Raw genomic sequence first — 17,310 nt, 5'->3', positions numbered from 1 at the left:
GGAGGATGGAGTGAACGTAATTGTATGTTACGTATATGGCTTATTTATATAAATCTGGGGAACTGTGTTTTTTACAATAAAAAAAAATAGTAAATTGTCCTTTTCTGTGTTTGTTCTAAAATAAAAACCCAATGGTGGTGGATGAAAAAGAGAAGCAGTTCAGGAAACATGGAAGTAAGCAAGGAGTGATGTGGCTCAGGCAACAGCTGATGGTGGATACACACCCTGCTTCCTTCCTGGGTGACTCCAAGGGAGCAGAGAAGCACTCTCATCCTTCCCATTCAATTCCTTTTGCAAGGAAGCAAGCCTGCTGAGGAAGGCTACCACGTCCATGGTGTTGCTGACCCAGGTCCTCTGTGTGAGTAGCATCAAGGGGGCGTACCTGCATCCTCTGCCCAGCCAGCGTGCATCTGCTCTGACCTTTGGGGTCTGGCATTTGTGACTTCTTTCACATTTCTTTCATTGTGACTTCTTTCAGACTTTGCTCTGAGGAAAGCCACCAACAGTGCCACCGGCAGCGCATGTTTTATGAGGCCATACTCGAGTACATAGTTCAATTCCAAAGGACTTTTCTGCACTAGGGCCTGCAGTGGATCAAATGTGAAGGGTTTTCCATTTCCCTTAGTTCCTTCTGCGGATCTCAGTGTTATGATAGAGGTGTCTTTCTGCCGTTTCAGCATGTCAGGAACTCTTCTGTCAGGAATTGGAGTAATATAAGTCCACTAGAAATGATTTTGATTTTGCATCATCTGTGCTGGCTGGGCCCCACATCCTGCCATGTAATTCTTTACTGATCAAGTGAAAGGGACTTGTAAGGTAGTGGGGAGGACACAAAACTGGTACCATGTCTGCCAGGTGCCGGGATCGTTGTGCAGTCTGGAGGACTCCAAACCCATGAGCTTGCTGTTGGTGTGATTACTCTGTCTCGCTTCAGCTGGCTGACTTTTAAATGAAAATAGCACTGTTGACTGGCACTTGCTGCAGCTGGCAGGTGGAAAAGCTGGTTTTCTGTTCCAAGACTTTCCACCTCCTTTATGTTTTATGTCTGGATGCACATCCAGAAGAAAAGGTAAAGTCACCATCTTTGGAATGCCCTGTGCTCGCTGGAGCATAGTGATACCTTCAGCCATACCACAGTCTCCTTAATTGTCCTTCTTTCACACTAATGAATAATTAACTGCTGTGTGCATGTCCACAGACAGGCTGGTCATGGGCATCTCTGTGGGGTCATGCTGACCTGCAGATATTCATAGGGAGAGGGAGCTGCTTACCTCAGCATGCAATCTCTTGGCCTTGCTACCAGCCTGTTATCACTTTGGCCACCAGCTGACCGAAGCCAATGTCTCTGTGACCTGCATTTGCAATAGGCAAACGCTGACCAGTCCCCAGCATCCTCAGAGCACGAGCACACAAACAAATCGAGGTGAGCTAGGTGTGAATTTGCAGCAAGTCAGCTCCTACACTGCGACTCCCGCAAGGTAGGCAAGTGCAAGGTGGCTCACAGGAGAGTGCCAGGCTATTTTTGTTTCCAAGGGCAACAGCTCTCCCACAGGAACTTACCACAAAAAGCCACCCCACTTTTGAATGCCTGTTATATGGGAAAGCATAAACCTCAACTTTCCAAAATTCAGCTGTTTGCGTCAAGGCCCCCAAGCAAGTATTTGGTAGGCTCAGCTTTCCTGCTTGTTGCAAGTTGAGTCACGTTGCACTGGCTCCTGTGTGCTACAAGAAACTCCCACCCTCTTTTTGCTGTGGAACTAGAACACAGTTTGGGGCTTTTGCTATGGAACTTGAGCACTTTGAGGCATGCCTGTAATTCACATGGCAGTAAGGTTCATGGATTGGAGATGGTCTCTTCTTGTTCCATGTTATCCTGCAAGTAACCACTCTGCCTCCGATGCTTTGGAGCCTACAAATGCTTTTGACTCTGAAACTGCCATCTCTTGCTGGAGGTTTTTTACCTTAAAAGTTTTTTAGCAGAAATCTGGGGAGGTTGGCACTGAACTGTTCTATTCTAACTATTGTTTTTCCTCTCCCCATTGTGTCTTGCCACCCGGGTGTCGCTGCTATTGCCGTCAAAGCACCGAAGTGAGTCAGAGGTGGAAAAGGAGTTGAAAAGCTCAAGGTGATACATCGGTGCCAGTCAGAATGACCCTTTCTATCCGTCCATCCCAGCAAGCCAGTGTGCAGCGGTCGCAGCTCAGAGGGCTGTGCTCATGACTTCATCCCTCCCTGCCGAGGGGAGATGAGGAGCATCGTTATCGGCTGTCGGCCTGCGTGGCGGGGAGTCCGCGCTCTGTGCCAGCAATGGAAATGTCCTTGGGCGTAGGGCTCCTCCTGCATCCCAAAGGTGACTGGGCCCTGCTGAGAAGGGGTGAAGAAGCTGGAAACATGGAGGAAAGAGGTGCAAATTCAATCGCTTCTCTGTGGTGATGTCATGGCAACGAGGTGCGCTGATGTGCTGTCAGGCAATCAGGGCAGGCTTTGAAGCTCCCCAGCTCTTCCCCTTTGCTGTAGGCTCGCGTCTGGCTTTCTGAAAAATCTTTTGGTTAATATTTAATGGCAGCGTTGAAGTGCAAAGGGTGGCGAGCACCCCACCTATTCCCCTTTCCTCTACATTCCAATTTGATGCTAAATTAGAGTTGGGGAGCGGGGAGGATTATGATTTACCATAGCATGGGAACAGGTCTCCTGATGAGAAGGATGGCTTCAACCCATAGTGAGGAAAAAAGGCTGCAGGCTCTGTGCTGGTGTCCCCGTGTGTGCAGCAGCCCTGATAGCTCAGCAGGAGGGAGCTACCTACATCACAGACCTGTCCCAGTCTGGCTCTGGGATGTGGGAAGGATGCCTTTGTCACCCTCCCTAGCCAAGTTTGGAGCTGATGCTGGGCCACTGGAAGGAGCAGGGGGTCTCCCTCTCCCTTTGCTTTCCCAGAGCTGGCTTTGGAATAAAGGAATCCATGGCCCCTCTCCCAGAGCTGAGCCCCGCTCCTTTGATGCAAGTAGTTAGCACATGTTTTTATTGGCTTTTTTTTTTCTTTCCCACTAAGCAATGACCTAACGATCCTGTGTTCCAACCACAGCCCCTTCTAAGCTCCTTCTTTCCAAAACGTGCATCCAGACCGGATCCAGCAAATCTCCCAGTGCAAGACGCCGTGTTCCCTTCCTCAAGGAAGCCATCTGCTCCCCTCTGCCCGGCTCCTTCTGCATGGCTTGCAGCTCGCCAGCCCTGTGGGAAGCTCTGCTCCTGTTGGCCATGCTGTTTGTGCGTGGCAGGGGGAAGGAAACACAGTGCTGGCTGGATCTGGGGCTGCTGGCAATGTCAGCTGGAGGCGGTTTCCAAGCAACTGTTGTGCTGCAGGACACATAGAGCCAGGAACACCATATTCCTGCTGTCCATGTGGGCTGGACGGAGCCAGCACGGGGCTGGTGTGGAGAGCAGCATGAGTGAGAGAGTAGTGTAGGGCCGTGGCACTGGAGGAGGTCTCCAGACCTGCTCCTTATCTAACTGCCTCCAGCAAGGGGACAGCATGATGTATGGGATTTCACGTGTCCTCTGCATTTTTTGGGGAGATTAAAAAGGGTAAAATTGCTCCAGCTGCTGTTTTATCCTATTTATTTTACCCACTGATGGGCAGTTGCATACGAGCATCCTTGAATAGATGGAGAGGTGGTAACATTGCCCTGGCTGAGCAGTGGGAGCAAAACTAGATGGCGAGTGCATGGATATAAGCACAGTGGGAGCCCAGCAGATAGGATGGAGCTGGGGAGGGGGGGCAGAAGTATGCAAACAAGGAGTGAAAGCAAGGGGAGCTGGGCAGGAAGAAGCCCAGAGAGATGGGACAGTGCAGGGCATCTGTTTGATTGCCAGTGTGCAGGTTATCTGTGACCGTCTCTGTCCCCGACCCACCTGCAGCTATTGATTTGGAACTTGCCCTGTTCATGCTAACCTTGGCACTGCTAGCTCGTCCCTTATAAATCCTGCTGCAGCTCCTACCCCTCTCTCTGTCCTGCCACTAGGGTCTTCCCACAGCTCTGCTTTTTGCTGCGATGTTTTAGATGCAGGACTCTCCCTGATTTCTGCCTGGAGGAGAGACGGGGCAGTGGAAGCACTGACTCTCTTTGCCCCGTGTGGGTGCCTGCCCCTTGGCAAGGAAGGATGCGGCGCCAGCTGCAGACACTTGTCCAAAGGAAGTTTAAAGTCCTCCTCCTCCTGCTGCTGCTCCTGGCCTTTCTGCTGCATGTCACGATGGACTTGGCTCTCCCTGAGAGTCGCAGGCTCTGCAGCTGCGATGCAAAAGCACCAAAAGCCTTGGGTACCCCCACAGGCAGCCCTTTGCTGGCCAGCCTTGAAAAGCTGAGCCTACGCATCCTTCAGGACTTCAGTGGCAGCAACGGTTCCTTGGAGAAAAGCTCCCAGCCTCAGGGAGCAGGGCCACTGGGAAAAGATGGGTTCGTGGGGATCCAGCACCAGCATGGAGACGTCAGCCCAGCATGGGCCAAGGGATCCAAGTTGGCTGCACTTTTTGAGCATCCCCTTTATAACATCCCGTTGCCGGAGGTGAAGGACAAAGACAAGCTGTTTGTCGTCAATCCCATGGAAAAGTTCAGCCTACGGAGCAGTGGGAGCGATGAATGGTGAGGAGTGGGCTGGTCTGGGGGGATGAGTGGAGCTTCTCGAGGGGACACATGGCAGGGAGCAAACAAATTATTTCCTTGCTTGGCTCAGCATCCCACCTGGATAGCCCCAGTGCCTCAGATCTTATCTCAGCCCCGTTTCCAGGCTGCTGCCCCGGGGAGCTGTAGGGAGCCTCCTGCCCATGTGGCACATGGTGAAGTCCAAGGGGAGGCCTGAATTATTCATACTGTTACATATAATATCTTCTAGGTCATCTCCTCCTCTCCTTACCCAGCACTGGGCTCTCACTGTAAATTTCTGGGAACTTCCCAATGCAGACTTCTGACCAGTTTGATCCCCCTCTCTCACCCACCTCATGTTGAAAATGCAAAACCCCAAATGTCAGCTGGCTCTTGACACGAGACCACGGCAGTCCCGTGTTTCTCAGGGCAATTTCTGACCTCTTTAGACTCTGCTGGGTGGTGAGCTCACCACTGCTGGGTGCCTATTTTTGTCCCTGCACTACTAACCTCTAATTAGAAAGGAAGATATTAATGGAGATACCTTGGGTAATACGCAGCAGATTCCTTATGGAAAGCACACCTTCCAGAGGTGTCCCACCACTAAGATGGTGGGACCAGATAACCCAAATTCATGCCACAGAGAAACCAGGGGGTGCCATGGGTCTGGCCAGGGGGAGTCAGTTACAAGTGGGAGCTCAGGATGCTGCTGGGAAGCATTCTTTTATGGATGTTTTGTGTTCCCCTTTAACTGTGCATAGCTGATTGCACACCTGGGAGCTGATCCCCTGGGGTGAGATCAGCTGGAAATTGAGGACCAGCTGGGAGACCATGGGGACTTTCTGTGGGGGACACAAAGGTGGCCATCCGATGCCAAGGGGACCTGCCCTAGGGGCTTCTGTCACCAATCACCACCCAGGCCTTGTGCCGGCTCTTCCCAGAAAGAGCCTGGGAACAAGACCCCATCCCAACTAAATGTTGCTGTTGTTGGGGTGGTGGTGGCTTTTGGGCTGCAGGGTCAGCAGCAGTAAAGCCGAGATGGTCCTCCCGACAGGGAAGACAGCCTACGACACCTACCCTGCCTGGCTCAAGTTCCACGTCGGCATCAACCGCTACGAGCTGTACCCGCGCAGGGACCCCCTGATGCCCACCCTCCTGCAGGACCTGGCCACCATGAAGATTGTCAGCTCGGGTATTCGCCCTTACCCACGCCCCTGTCCCATTGGCCTCCCCACCAGGCCCAGTCACCCTCGTGTGCCCCCTTCCAGTGCAGAAGTCTGGCGGTACCCAGCTGAAGCTCATCATGACCTTCCCGAACTACGGGCAGGCCCTCTTCAAACCCATGAAGTGAGTAGAGCTTGACTTCAGCCCCAGTGCTGGAGGCCCCCTCCCCTACTGTTGGCAGCAGGCTTGGTGCAGCTTGTGATGGGGTAGTGACCTCCAGTGGTGGGAAGGAGAAGACGATCCATGAGGACCACTTCCCAGCCCTTCTCCCAGAGGGATTTGGGGCTGCGCCGTGCAGCGGGATACACCTGTGCCTGGTCATGTCTTGGTAGCACCACAGACACAGCACAAGGGGTGGTTTGCGAACAAGCAGGAGGTGATCCATTCTTTGGCCACCATCCCTGCCCTCCCCAAATCTTCTCAGGCAGAGCAGGGAACAAGAGACCCCCGCTGACTTCTTCTACTTCTCAGACTTTGAGCGGCACAATGCAGAGATTGCAGCCTTTCACCTGGACAGGTGAGTTCTCGTGTGGCCCGCACCCAAAAAAGGGCCTCAGCCCCTGGGGGCTGAGGTGGAAAACCTCAGCCTTGGGTGCTTGGTGGAAAACACGGCCAAAAATCTTCCCTCTGGGGCCTGTAGCCTGCCAGCAAACCTGACATCCAGCCCTGGCCAAGAAACGGCTCCTTCAGCCACCTCTTCCTCCTCTATTGCAAGGACGCCTGCATCTCATGGCGCTTGTACTGACTGGGTGTAAAAAAATGGCTCCACTGGCAAGAAATTGTGCTGAGTTTTGTGTTTTAGGATCCTGGATTTCCGACGAATCCCACCAGTTTCTGGTCGCTTGGTGAATATAACAAAGGAGATCCGGGACATCACGACCGACAAGAAACTGGCCAAGACTTTCTACATCTCCCCAGGTGAGCTCTTGCTAACCTTTGGCTCTCACACAAGGGCAGGCACCCATCTGGGGATGGCTCCAGCTGCCACCGCGTCCCCATCTATGGAGCTGGTTCTCAAGAAGAGTCCCCATGCTATTGCTTTATGCATGTGGCATGGTGAGAAGCTTCATCTGGTTCTTGTTCAGTCATCAGCCTGTGCTTGTCCCCCATGCCAGCGGGCAACGTCTGCTTCTACGGGGAGTGCTCCTATTACTGCTCCACCGAGCACGCTCTGTGCGGCAAGCCGGACCAGCTGGAGGGCTCCATGGCAGTCCTGCTGCCCGACAAAGCTCTGGCCAAGCGTCGCTCCTGGCGCAGCCCCTGGCGCCGCTCCTACCACAAGAGCAAGAAGGCTGAGTGAGCTGGGACCTGGGGGGACACAAAGGGACTCGAGGAGCACGGGAGGGCTGGCCCTGTGGTCGCTCTCATGTACCCATTGTCCATTCTTTGCATGAAGGTGGGAGCTGGACCCCAACTACTGCACCCAGGTGCGCCGGACGCCGCCTTATGACAGTGGTCATCGCCTCCTTGACCTCATCGACATGGCAGTACTTGATTTCCTCATGGGTGAGAGCATCCCTCCAGTTTCTTCTCACTTTCCAGTAGATGATGGGAAAGGCAGTGGTCAGGCTTTGCACCGTGAAGGCACTCTGCCTGCTTGTCCCCACGGCCTGGTCCCCACCTGATGGCATGTTTGGGGCTGAAGAACCGGTGGCATGTTGCATACATTGAGTCACAGAATTGAGTTGGAAAGGACCCTTAAATGTCATCTAGTCCAACTGTCCTGCAATGACTGACATGAGTGAGGCTGCTTTGCCCTGTACCACCACAATGTCGGGGTGCTTGTCTCCTGCCAAAACTCAGCGCAGGATGACATCGTGCAGGAGTTGGCATGGGGCCATGCGGGTACCCATCCCAGCACCCCACTGCTGCCACCCTCTGCTCACCCTTTCAGGCAACATGGACCGGCACCACTATGAGACCTTTGAGAAATTTGGGAACGACACCTTCTTGCTTCACCTGGACAACGGCCGCGGGTAGGAGAGAGGGGAGCACCCAGCCACCTTAAATGGATAGAGCTGGGGCTGAGGGATGCCAAGAGTCAAAATGAGAGCCAATGCAGGGTGATCCTACGCACACCCCGATGCCAACCCTTGGGTTTCTCCCTCAGCTTCGGCACGCACTCTCGTGACGAGATGTCCATCCTGGCCCCGCTCCAGCAGTGCTGCAGGTAAGCGGCTCCCACCACCATGTTCCCATTGGGGAAAAACCCACCCTGATGTCAGGCTCTCTCCCCCGCATCGGCAGCATCAAGAAATCCACCTACCTGCGGCTGCGGCTGCTGGCCACCGAGCCCTACCGCCTGAGTGAGCTGATGCGGGAAGCACTGGCTGCCGACCGCCTGGCGCCCGTCCTGGCCGAGCCCCACCTGCAGGCATTGGACCGGCGCCTGGGCAAGGTGCTGGTAGCTGTGGGACGCTGCCTGGCCACGGCAGCACAGCCCCACCAGGTGCTGGTGGATGACACAGGGTCGTGGCTGTGACGTCACGGAGACGGTGACGTGGTGTGATGGCAATCATCAGCCTGGGAAGAGCTTGGAGTGCGTGGTATTGGATGATGCAAGGGGAGAAGGGCGGGTGCGCGCGTTATTTAAATAAATAGGTCGGCCTCGTGGAGGAAACATGATTTGGGATCCCGGCCAGTGGAGCTGTTTTTCCAGTCCCGGATTCACGTGGCACGGCCATCCCTCCAAATCCCTTTATAATGAGAGAAAAAATTTTCATAGACTCACAGAATGATTGGTTATGGAAGGGACCTCAAAGCCCACCCAGTCCCACCCCGTGCTGTGGGCAGGGCTGCCACCCAGCAGCTCAGGCTGCCAAGGGCCCCATCCAACCTGGCCTAGAACCTCCAGGGATGGGGCACCCACAGCTCTCTGGGCAGCCTGTGCCAGTGCCTCACCACCCTCTGAGTAATGTATTTCCACCCAAGACCTAGCCTAAATCTCCTGTCTTTTAGTTTAAAGCCATTCCCCCTCGTCCTGTGCATAAAGCTGGTCCCCTTTCTTGCAGTCAGTCCCTCCAGCCTTTCCCCAGCCCACAGTTAATGGGGCCTTTGGTGAGCTTTCACGTGGTTCACCCAACCTGCAACGCTCATCCCTGCCCACGCTCTTCCCACACCCACCCAAAAATCCCAGCGGGCGCCGCGTCCCTCCCGCAGAGGTGGCTCTGGGATCCACACCGGGCCCAGCACCATATATAGTGCCCGGCTCCCGGCTTATCCACTAATCCTGGCCGGGGTTAATCTGCGGTGGGTCTGCGTCAGCCGGGACAGGTGCTGTGGGACGGGGGCTTCGTGCCCCATGCTGGGGATGAGTGGTGGGGATGGGTCTCTGGGGTGGCGGCGGGGGCACGAGGTGTCCCCAGGACACGGTGCAGAAAGCAGCAAATTGGGCGAATTGGTCGCTAATGAGCTATGGGGAAAGGGGGGGGAAGGCAGCGGCTAATGGGGCCTGGGAACGGCAAGGGGAGATCGGGGCTAGAATTAATGGGCTGGAAGGAGAGGGGGGGGATGGAAAAAAAAAAAAAAAAAAACAACAAAGAAACAAGGGACAAAAAACCCCAAGAACTTGGAGAAAAAGAAAAAGGGGGAGGGGGGGGGGAGAAAAGAAATAGCAGACAAAGGCGCGCTCTATGCGCGCCGCACACGGGGACGCTCCGAGCGCAGCGCTGCGCCTCGCGGGACCCCCCCGCCCCCCCTCCCGGAGCGGCCGGGGCGGAGCATTGGGGCTGGGCGGGAGCCGGGAGGGGGAGGGGGGAGAGAAGGGGGAGGAGGAGGAGCGGGGGGGCCGCGTCTTGCAAAACAAAAGGGAGAGGAGCGGCGCGGGGAGCGGGCGGCTCCGCGGCTGTCCTCGGCCGTGCGGTGAGTGCTGCGGGAGGGATGGGGAGGGGTCCTGGGTTTGGTGGGGTGGGGTCTGGGGGGCTCTGGGAGTGAAGAGGTCTTGGGGCATGGGGGGGTACTGGGTGGGGTGGGAGGAGTCCGCTCGTGTCTCGGTCGTGGGGCTGCCTGGACCAGCGTGGGGGGGGGCATAAAGGGACAGCGCAGCTGTCACTGCCCCGTGAGCAGGTGCTCCTGGGTGCGCTCGGGTTGGCCTCGTGCGTCCCTCGGCACGGGGGTACTTAGGGGTGTCCCCGAGCGTGGCTGCTCCCCTCTCCCCCCCCATAACACTGTTCCCCCCCGTGTGCCCCCCAGGTGAGCCGCTGTCCCCCCGCCATGTCGCGCCGCAGCCAGCGCCTCGTCACCTCGCGCCTCTATCCAGAGGATGAGGACGGCACCAGCTCCCTGCTGGGCGGCCCGCAGCTGCCCTTCAAGGAGAGCACCGCCAGGTTCGGGGGTACCGTAGAGACGTGGGAGCGGGGGGGAAGGGGGCTGGTTCAGGCTTTTGGCACCCAGCAGCTTTGGGCCCGATGGCGGGAGGGAGGGAAGCGCTGCGAGCGCCGTGCCGGAAAACCGCAGCGGTGTAAGCGGAAGCGGGGCCGGGGGCTCCCCACCTTTCGGGGTTTCGCAAAGCAGCGGTTGCGCCGTGCCGAGCATCCTCCCAGCCCTGCAGCGCTCCCGGTGCCGGCATCGTAAGCCTTGCCTCCGCTATGTGACGCCGATCGGCTGGTTCTCATCCCGGCAGGACGGCGGCGAGGAGGAAATCAAGCGGCACCAAGCGGCTGTCGCCCGGCCCCAGCACTCAGACCTCCTATTACAGCGAGTCCTTGGTGAGCGAGTCCTACCTGGGGGGCAGCCGGGGCCTGGCCGCGCTGGATGATGCTCTGGATGGCAGCACTTACTGGGGTGAGCCTGTCCTCCTGTGACGTCTGTCACTTCAACCCTTGGGGCATCCCAGTTGTTTCAGAGTGGCTGTTTTCTGAGCTGTTTCTATGGGATTTTTTGGGGTGGGTAAGCAGGCAGGGAGCTCTCCACCAGGAGGAGAAGGGATACAGGGGACACGGAGTCCAGCAAAGTCAACGGGCTGCTGGAGAGCCGAACTTATGACACCTACGCCTCCTCCTCGGGGTACTCCTCAGAAGACGACTATGCAGGTAGGAATGCGGTGGTGGGATGCTGGGGATCACAGAGTCCCAGCCCCTATATCAAACCCAGGGATGTGGGATCCATTCCAACTCTTGCTGCCTCTCCTCATGTAGAATCCCAGAATCATTAAGGTTGGGGACCTTAATGGGGTCCCCATAAGGGGGAAACTTCTAGGATTAGCTAGTCAACCATCAGCCCATCCCCACCATCCCACGTCCCTCAGTGCCACATCCACACGGTCCTGGAACACCTGCAGGGACGGTGACTGCACCACCTCCCTGGGCAGCCTGTGCTGCTGCAGCACCACTTTTTCTGAGAATAATTTTTTCCTTATATCCAACCTGAACCTCCCAGGACGCAACTCAAAACTGTTACCTCTTGTCCCTATCTCCCTCCAGGACAGCTCTACTCTGCCCACAGCAGCTCGGGGTCAGGGCTGAGGACAGCCGCCTCCAGGGTTGGCTCCTTCCTGTGGCGGGTGTTCACTGCACCAGGTGAGTGAGGGCCTGAGGGGGAAGGGGTTTTTCTCCTCTGCACACTTGTCCCGTGCCTGTGTGGAGGTTTGTTGTCCTACAGGGCTGCTTTACTCTCATGCCGACTTGCTGTTGACCATGTAGCAGTTGGTTTCTTCCACATCTTGCAAATCTGAGGCAGGGAGAGAAGGGGATGCTGCATGCATTGATTGTCTTCCTCCAGAGAGCAGCCCTGGAGGCAGAGGGGATGTCCTGGGGTTCCTCTGATCCTGCTTGTCCTCCCCCAGCCCGATTTGTAGGATGGCTCCTGTCCTGTGTAGCCACCGCCTGGCACCATGTCACTGGAAGGGCTCCCCAGCTACAGCGCGTTCCCCTGTCCAGGTGAGTGGGATCCCAGCCCCAGAAGTATCCCACCACTGCAGGACACAGCCCATAGCCCTCTTTCTTCCCCACTCTGCAGGCGCTACCCACGGCTGAAGAAGTCCCTGTGGTTGCTGCTGCTCCTCTTGCTCCTTGCTGCAGTTGCTTATGGTAAGCCCACTGTCCCCTCATCCCACCGTGACATGAGGCTGGAGAGCCATTGTCCCCGTGCTGGGATGGCAGTGAGCTCAGTGCTTGTGGCTCCTGTCCCCCATCACCATTTGACTGTTGAACCATCTCGTCCCCTGCGTGCCCAGGAGCGTGGTACCTGTACCCGTATGGCCTGTCAGCACGCAGCCTCCCCATCTTCTCATGGTGGGGAGCGGGACGCTTCTCCTCCTCAGACGTGCCCGGGGCACGGGACATGACTGCACTGGACCAGGTACAAACTGGTTGCCTTTGGGGCGGAATGGCTGGGGCCAGTCACCCAAGGAAGCTCTGTGCCCATGGGTGCAGCCCCTAAAGTTTGGTACATCCCAGAAATGGAGGGAGGGGAAGCAGTAACGGGGCACAGCCACTCATGTAGACCCGCAAGGCGCCCGGGGGCTGCATGGCATTCTCCTTCCCATCACAGGGGCTGCGAGGAGAGCAGCAGCTCCTGGCCCGTTTCCAGGCCCTGGAGAAGCGTTTTGAGGCACTGGAGGCTGCGGTGTCACGCTGGGAGCTGGGGGTGGCCGGGGGTGAACCCCCACCGACAGGAGACGTGCTGGGCCTCTTGGAGGGGCTGTTAGACCGCCGCCAGGCCGGCATGGAGGAGCGGCTGCGCAGTGACATGACCGAACACCTCCAGGTGAGGGGAGCAGGGTGGTGCGGGCATGGGGATGTGATGGGATGGGTTGTGATGTCCCCATCTCATCCTTGTCCCGCAGGGTGAGCTGGACGCCCTGCGGACGCAGCTGCAGGCTGATGTGGATAAACGTCTGGGGAAGATGGCGCAGGCCTCGCAGGTGAGTGATGTGCACCCTGTAGGGGTCCTTGGGGCTGGTGGGCAGCATTCATGTGGACTCTTGTGCCTTTGTGCTGGCAGGAGATGGAGGCCCGTCTGCAGGAGCTGAATGCAGAGTGGCAGAGGTATTGTTGCTCAGTGTGGGGGGAAACCCCACTGTTTAGGGTGGGGTAGATCTCAGCCTGGCATTTGGGGGCATTTGGTGGTGCTTGGTGGCATTTCTCTCATTGTGCTGGTGGCACAGGTCTGTGCAGGAGGAGCTGCAGGGCCGCTGGCAGCAGGCGACGGGTGAGCTGCAGCAGGAGGTGTCAGCACTGAGGAGGGAGCTGGCAGGGCTGCGCTCAGACCAGGAGGCTGTGAGCAAGCACCTGGAGGCTGTGCTGGAGCAGATCAAAGCAACACGGGCTGATGTAAGTCCAGGACGTCCCCCCTTTTAGAGACCCTCACCCCCACCCAGTGCTCTATTTGAGGCAGAGGTGAGGGTCTCTGCCCCACAGCTGAGCCCTGTGCCACACTGCAGGTGGAAGCACAGATGCCAGCATGGATCAGCCACTTCTTGGCACAGTCCCGGCAGGACGACGGCACAGCTGGGCTGCTGCTCCAGCGGGAGGACTTGCAGGCAGAGCTGCGCGCCCTGGAGCTCCGGATCCTTGCCCAAATGCGGGAGGAGCGTGGGCTGGCAGCACGGGACAGCATTGGTGTGGCCCTGCGGCAGGGGGGAACCGGGGGGGTGACAGAAGAGGTGAGTGATGGCCGAGCACTGGGAACATGGATGGGGATTCCATGGAGCTTGCAAACAACCAGGGCCACCTTGTTTGCTCTGTCCCTAGCAGCACTGCTGAGTCATTTGGGGCAAAATGTTGCAGCAGGATGACAGCAGAGGAAAAAATGAGCCTGTTTGCTTTGGAAATGTTTGTTGGCAGCTCCCTGTGGAGGGAGGGAGGGATCGCACAGGACTAGTGTTCCCTTCACCCTGTACGGGCTCTGTGCACGTGGTGACATTGGGACACAGCTTTAGGATCAGCTCTGGGGGCACTGTATGGCCTTGGGCCTGGTCCTTGTCCCCCTCCTCATCCATCAGCACTGGGAAGGGTGAGCCCAGTCAGCCCAGGCTCTGCCCCTTCCTTGCACAGCACTTCTTGTCCCGGGTATTTTTAGCAGCCTCTAATGAGGCTTTGCAGCCAAGCGCACGCCTGCTCCTTTTTGCTGCAGTGATTCATCACTGCCTGTCCCGTGAGAAGGTCCCTAACCCCATGGGCTGGAGGCGGGGACAGAACTCCATGGCTCTGACCAGGCCCTTCTTTACCCCCCCACAGCAAGTGCACCTCATCGTGGACCAAGCACTGAAGCGCTACAGTGAGGACCGCGTGGGGATGGTCGACTACGCCCTGGAGTCAGCAGGTAGGTGGCAGGGGGGTGAGCTGGAGGCAGCCAGGGAGCGCTGGCACTCTGCTTTACCACTGTGCTCCTCTCCCTGTGCCAGGGGCCAGCGTCATCAACACCCGCTGCTCTGAAACCTATGAGACAAAGACAGCACTGCTGAGCCTGTTCGGGATCCCTCTGTGGTACCACTCACAGTCCCCACGCGTCATCCTGCAGGTGGGCACTGAGAGTGGGTTGAGAGCCCCGGGGTGATGCAAAGCTCACACTGGGCACAGTGGCTGGGCTGGCATTGATGGGAGAAAAAACAGTGCTGATGGTGATGATGTTGATTCTGATACCTAAGAGATGGCATTCCTCTTCTGTGCACGTAGCCAGACGTCAACCCCGGGAACTGCTGGGCCTTCCGTGGCTCCCAGGGCTTTGCTGTCATCCGCCTCTCCAGCCTCATCCGCCCCACAGCCGTGACACTGGAGCACGTTCCCAAAGCGCTGTCACCCCAGGGAACTATCCCCAGTGCTCCGAAGGACTTCACTGTCTATGTGAGTAGAGTTGTAGTGGGAGGCTGGAGAGTGGGTTGCACCTTTGTGGCCTCCATTCCCTATCCTGAACGTTCCTGTCTCTTTTCTGTTCCCTGTAGGGCCTGAAAGAGGAGCGAGAGGAGGAGGGCCTTCTCCTGGGGCGCTTCACCTACAACCAGGATGGTGACCCCATCCAAACATTCTACTTCAAGGTGAGGCACAGCGGTGGTGGTGGAGCACTCGCCATGGGAAGGAAGTTGGGTGACGGTGTTGGATGTGGGGAGGTCATGGGGTCCCTCTGTGCTCAGAGCTTTCAATGAAGTGGGGCAGGGGCTGATGTCCACCTTAAGCCTCTCGCTGGGAGGCCGTCTTGCCTGCCCATTCCCGCATATCTTCTCCGTGGAGATCTCCAGCACCCACCTGGGCTTGACCCTGGGCACCCTGCTGGACCCAAAGATCCCTTCCAACCCAACCATCCCGTGGTTCTGTGACACATCTCTCCTGTCCCCAAGGGTGACGACGTGGGCGCCTTCCAGCTGGTGGAGCTGCGTGTGCTGAGCAACTGGGGCCACCCCGAGTACACCTGCATCTACCGCTTCCGTGTGCACGGGGAGCCGGCGCTCTGACCCCCCCCTGCTGCCAGACAGAGCCGTCCTGGGATGCAGGAGGTTGCACTGCCCTTCGCCTGCGCTGCTGCTTGCGGAGGAAAGGACTTTTTGCCTGCAGGGGGGTGAGGCGAGGACATCCCACGCGGGTGGCTCTCGGTGCGTTTCGGACACTTCTGACTTCTGAAGCTCAATTTTTCTATTGGGGCTGCGCCGTCCCCTTTCTGGTGGCACATATAACCTTCCCACAGCTGGGAAGGAGGGAACTCCGTGATGCGCTGGGGCACCGTGCAGCATGGTGCTCCCCTCTGTGTTTCTCAAGATCTTAAGGACCTCAAACCCTTCGATGCTGGGCAGGCAGAGGGGACATGAGACAGTATTAATTGAGTATTGTAGAAGTAAAGGTTTGGGGGCAGCAGGAGGGGAGAAATGTGGCAGGTGTGGGCTTCAAAGCCAGTCCTGGGCTGAGGTCCATGCACTTGGACCAGCAACTGTGTTGGGTCCCAGTGATGCTCGGGTTCCCCTTGCCTGGGACTGCCTATCCTGCTTGCTAAGCTTGAGGATGCTACGTTCAAACCTCGCCTGCTTCCCCTTTTGGATTTGCTCTGCTGGTTTTTTTTTTAAGGGGTGGGACTGTTTTCCTATTAGGGTGTCGAGGATTTATTTTTTTTGTATTAACAACGGAAAAAAACTTTTTCCATGCAATTTCTACTTACGTGGAGTTGGGGCTGTGACATGATACCACTGGAGCGAGCGGCTTCGCTTGGCAGTGGGGCTAGAGCTTTGCTTGGCACAAGGACGCACACACTGTAGGATAAGTTGCAATAACAGGAGCACAGCTGGGCTGGGGGACGGGGCCCCACACCGGGTGCCAGCAGGACATCCTCCGAGCTCACTTTCCCACTGGCACACATGTATAGAGGCAGCTGCTGCTGGGAGCTGTTGTCCTTGGGTACCATTTCTCCCATCTGGTTTGTGGGATGGGCCATCCGGTTTGTGGGGTGGAGGTGGCTCACTGAACCCCACAGGGCCCCCCAGCCTCAGTTTACAGCTCAGCTTATGCTCTGGGGTAGTGTTTCTAACAACCACATTTGTCTTGCGTTTAGTTTGCAAATAATAATATAAGCTGCAGGGCCTGCGTGTGGTGTTTGTGCCCTGTAGGATGCTGGCATCATCCTCCCAGGTGCTGAGCACTGATCCCTGCCTTGGGAGAGGCAAGGGGCAGAGAGAAGGGCACAGGGCTGTCAGCCCCAGGGGATCGGGATGATGTTGTCCCCATCTCCAATCACATAAAATGGCCGCGTGGGGTCAGGAGGCTCTGCTGCTGGGGGAAAACAGCCCCTCAGCCAGGGCACTGGGGAGGGAAATAGATTTGCTCCTATATTGAGCGTGGAGCTTCAACTTTTGGCATCCGCAGCATGAGTTATTTTAAGCTTGGCTGCAGCTGCCTGCGAGTGGTGACGCTGGTGAGCACTCAGACCTGTCCTGTGTTTATATGAATGAGAAACAGAGTGGAGATGCAGCTCTCCTCTGTATTAGGGCTGTCCATCTGCAGGAGGAAATGCCATAACGGCAGGGCTGGAGATCTGCTCTTTACTCCACTTTTCTCCCCCCTTGCTCTCAGTTTGCCCCATCAGAATGTTACAGACCCACCCTGCGCCAATGGACTGTTACAGGCAGGAGATGTACTTCATGCTGTAGCCTGCTGCAAATGCTGCACTGTTTTGTTCATTGTATTTTTTAATCAACAGATTGTAATTTATGCCTATGCAAAGAAGACCAAGACAAATAAATTATATCAAAACTGCTGAGAGGTGGTTGGTTGGTGTGTTGGCAGGTGGGAACAAGATGCAACAAGGTGAGAGCACAGCTGTAGCTGCTGTGTAGTCTCATACCCAATTCTTATTTTCCAGCTGCCATACTACATCCAGGCACGCAGGTTTGCCCAACAGCCCCTCTTACAGACCTGGACCCCTTGGGATGCTTAAGCTGAAGCCTGCAGCCTTGCTTGCTGCCTTCTAGCAATGCCACAGCTCTGTGCTGTGCCCATGACCCGAGGCTGCCCCAGCGTTGGCTCTCCCT

The 17,310-nt window shown here is 56.7% G+C and overlaps 3 protein-coding genes across 3 annotated transcripts in view; 2 read left to right on the top strand and 1 right to left on the bottom strand.

Moving 5' to 3' along the window:
- Positions 1 to 17,310, bottom strand: part of CBY1 (chibby family member 1, beta catenin antagonist) — a 125,629-nt gene that overhangs the window by 75,313 nt on the left and 33,006 nt on the right. The window lies entirely within an intron of this gene.
- LOC128073582 (extracellular serine/threonine protein kinase FAM20C-like) lies at positions 210 to 8,642 on the top strand. Its single transcript, XM_052668652.1, has 11 exons — positions 210 to 358; positions 2,082 to 4,637; positions 5,654 to 5,829; positions 5,906 to 5,984; positions 6,286 to 6,378; positions 6,664 to 6,779; positions 6,977 to 7,157; positions 7,258 to 7,367; positions 7,756 to 7,837; positions 7,972 to 8,031; positions 8,109 to 8,642. The coding sequence occupies exons 2-11, from the start codon at positions 4,159 to 4,161 to the stop codon at positions 8,341 to 8,343; spliced, it is 1,611 nt and encodes a 536-aa protein (XP_052524612.1). The 5' UTR covers positions 210 to 358; positions 2,082 to 4,158; the 3' UTR covers positions 8,344 to 8,642.
- SUN2 (Sad1 and UNC84 domain containing 2) lies at positions 9,636 to 17,036 on the top strand. Its single transcript, XM_052668647.1, has 18 exons — positions 9,636 to 9,722; positions 10,053 to 10,186; positions 10,483 to 10,643; positions 10,757 to 10,891; positions 11,282 to 11,377; positions 11,644 to 11,737; positions 11,817 to 11,887; positions 12,034 to 12,158; positions 12,351 to 12,566; positions 12,646 to 12,723; positions 12,804 to 12,847; positions 12,967 to 13,132; positions 13,243 to 13,464; positions 14,039 to 14,123; positions 14,206 to 14,321; positions 14,477 to 14,644; positions 14,743 to 14,835; positions 15,136 to 17,036. The coding sequence occupies exons 2-18, from the start codon at positions 10,074 to 10,076 to the stop codon at positions 15,247 to 15,249; spliced, it is 2,097 nt and encodes a 698-aa protein (XP_052524607.1). The 5' UTR covers positions 9,636 to 9,722; positions 10,053 to 10,073; the 3' UTR covers positions 15,250 to 17,036.

The sequence above is a fragment of the Tympanuchus pallidicinctus genome, unplaced genomic scaffold (assembly GCF_026119805.1).
Source record: "Tympanuchus pallidicinctus isolate F22 unplaced genomic scaffold, pur_lepc_1.0 scaffold8, whole genome shotgun sequence".
NCBI lineage: Eukaryota > Metazoa > Chordata > Aves > Galliformes > Phasianidae > Tympanuchus > Tympanuchus pallidicinctus.
Note: the sequence above shows the minus strand (reverse complement) of the source record. Positions and strands in the feature narration are given on the sequence as shown.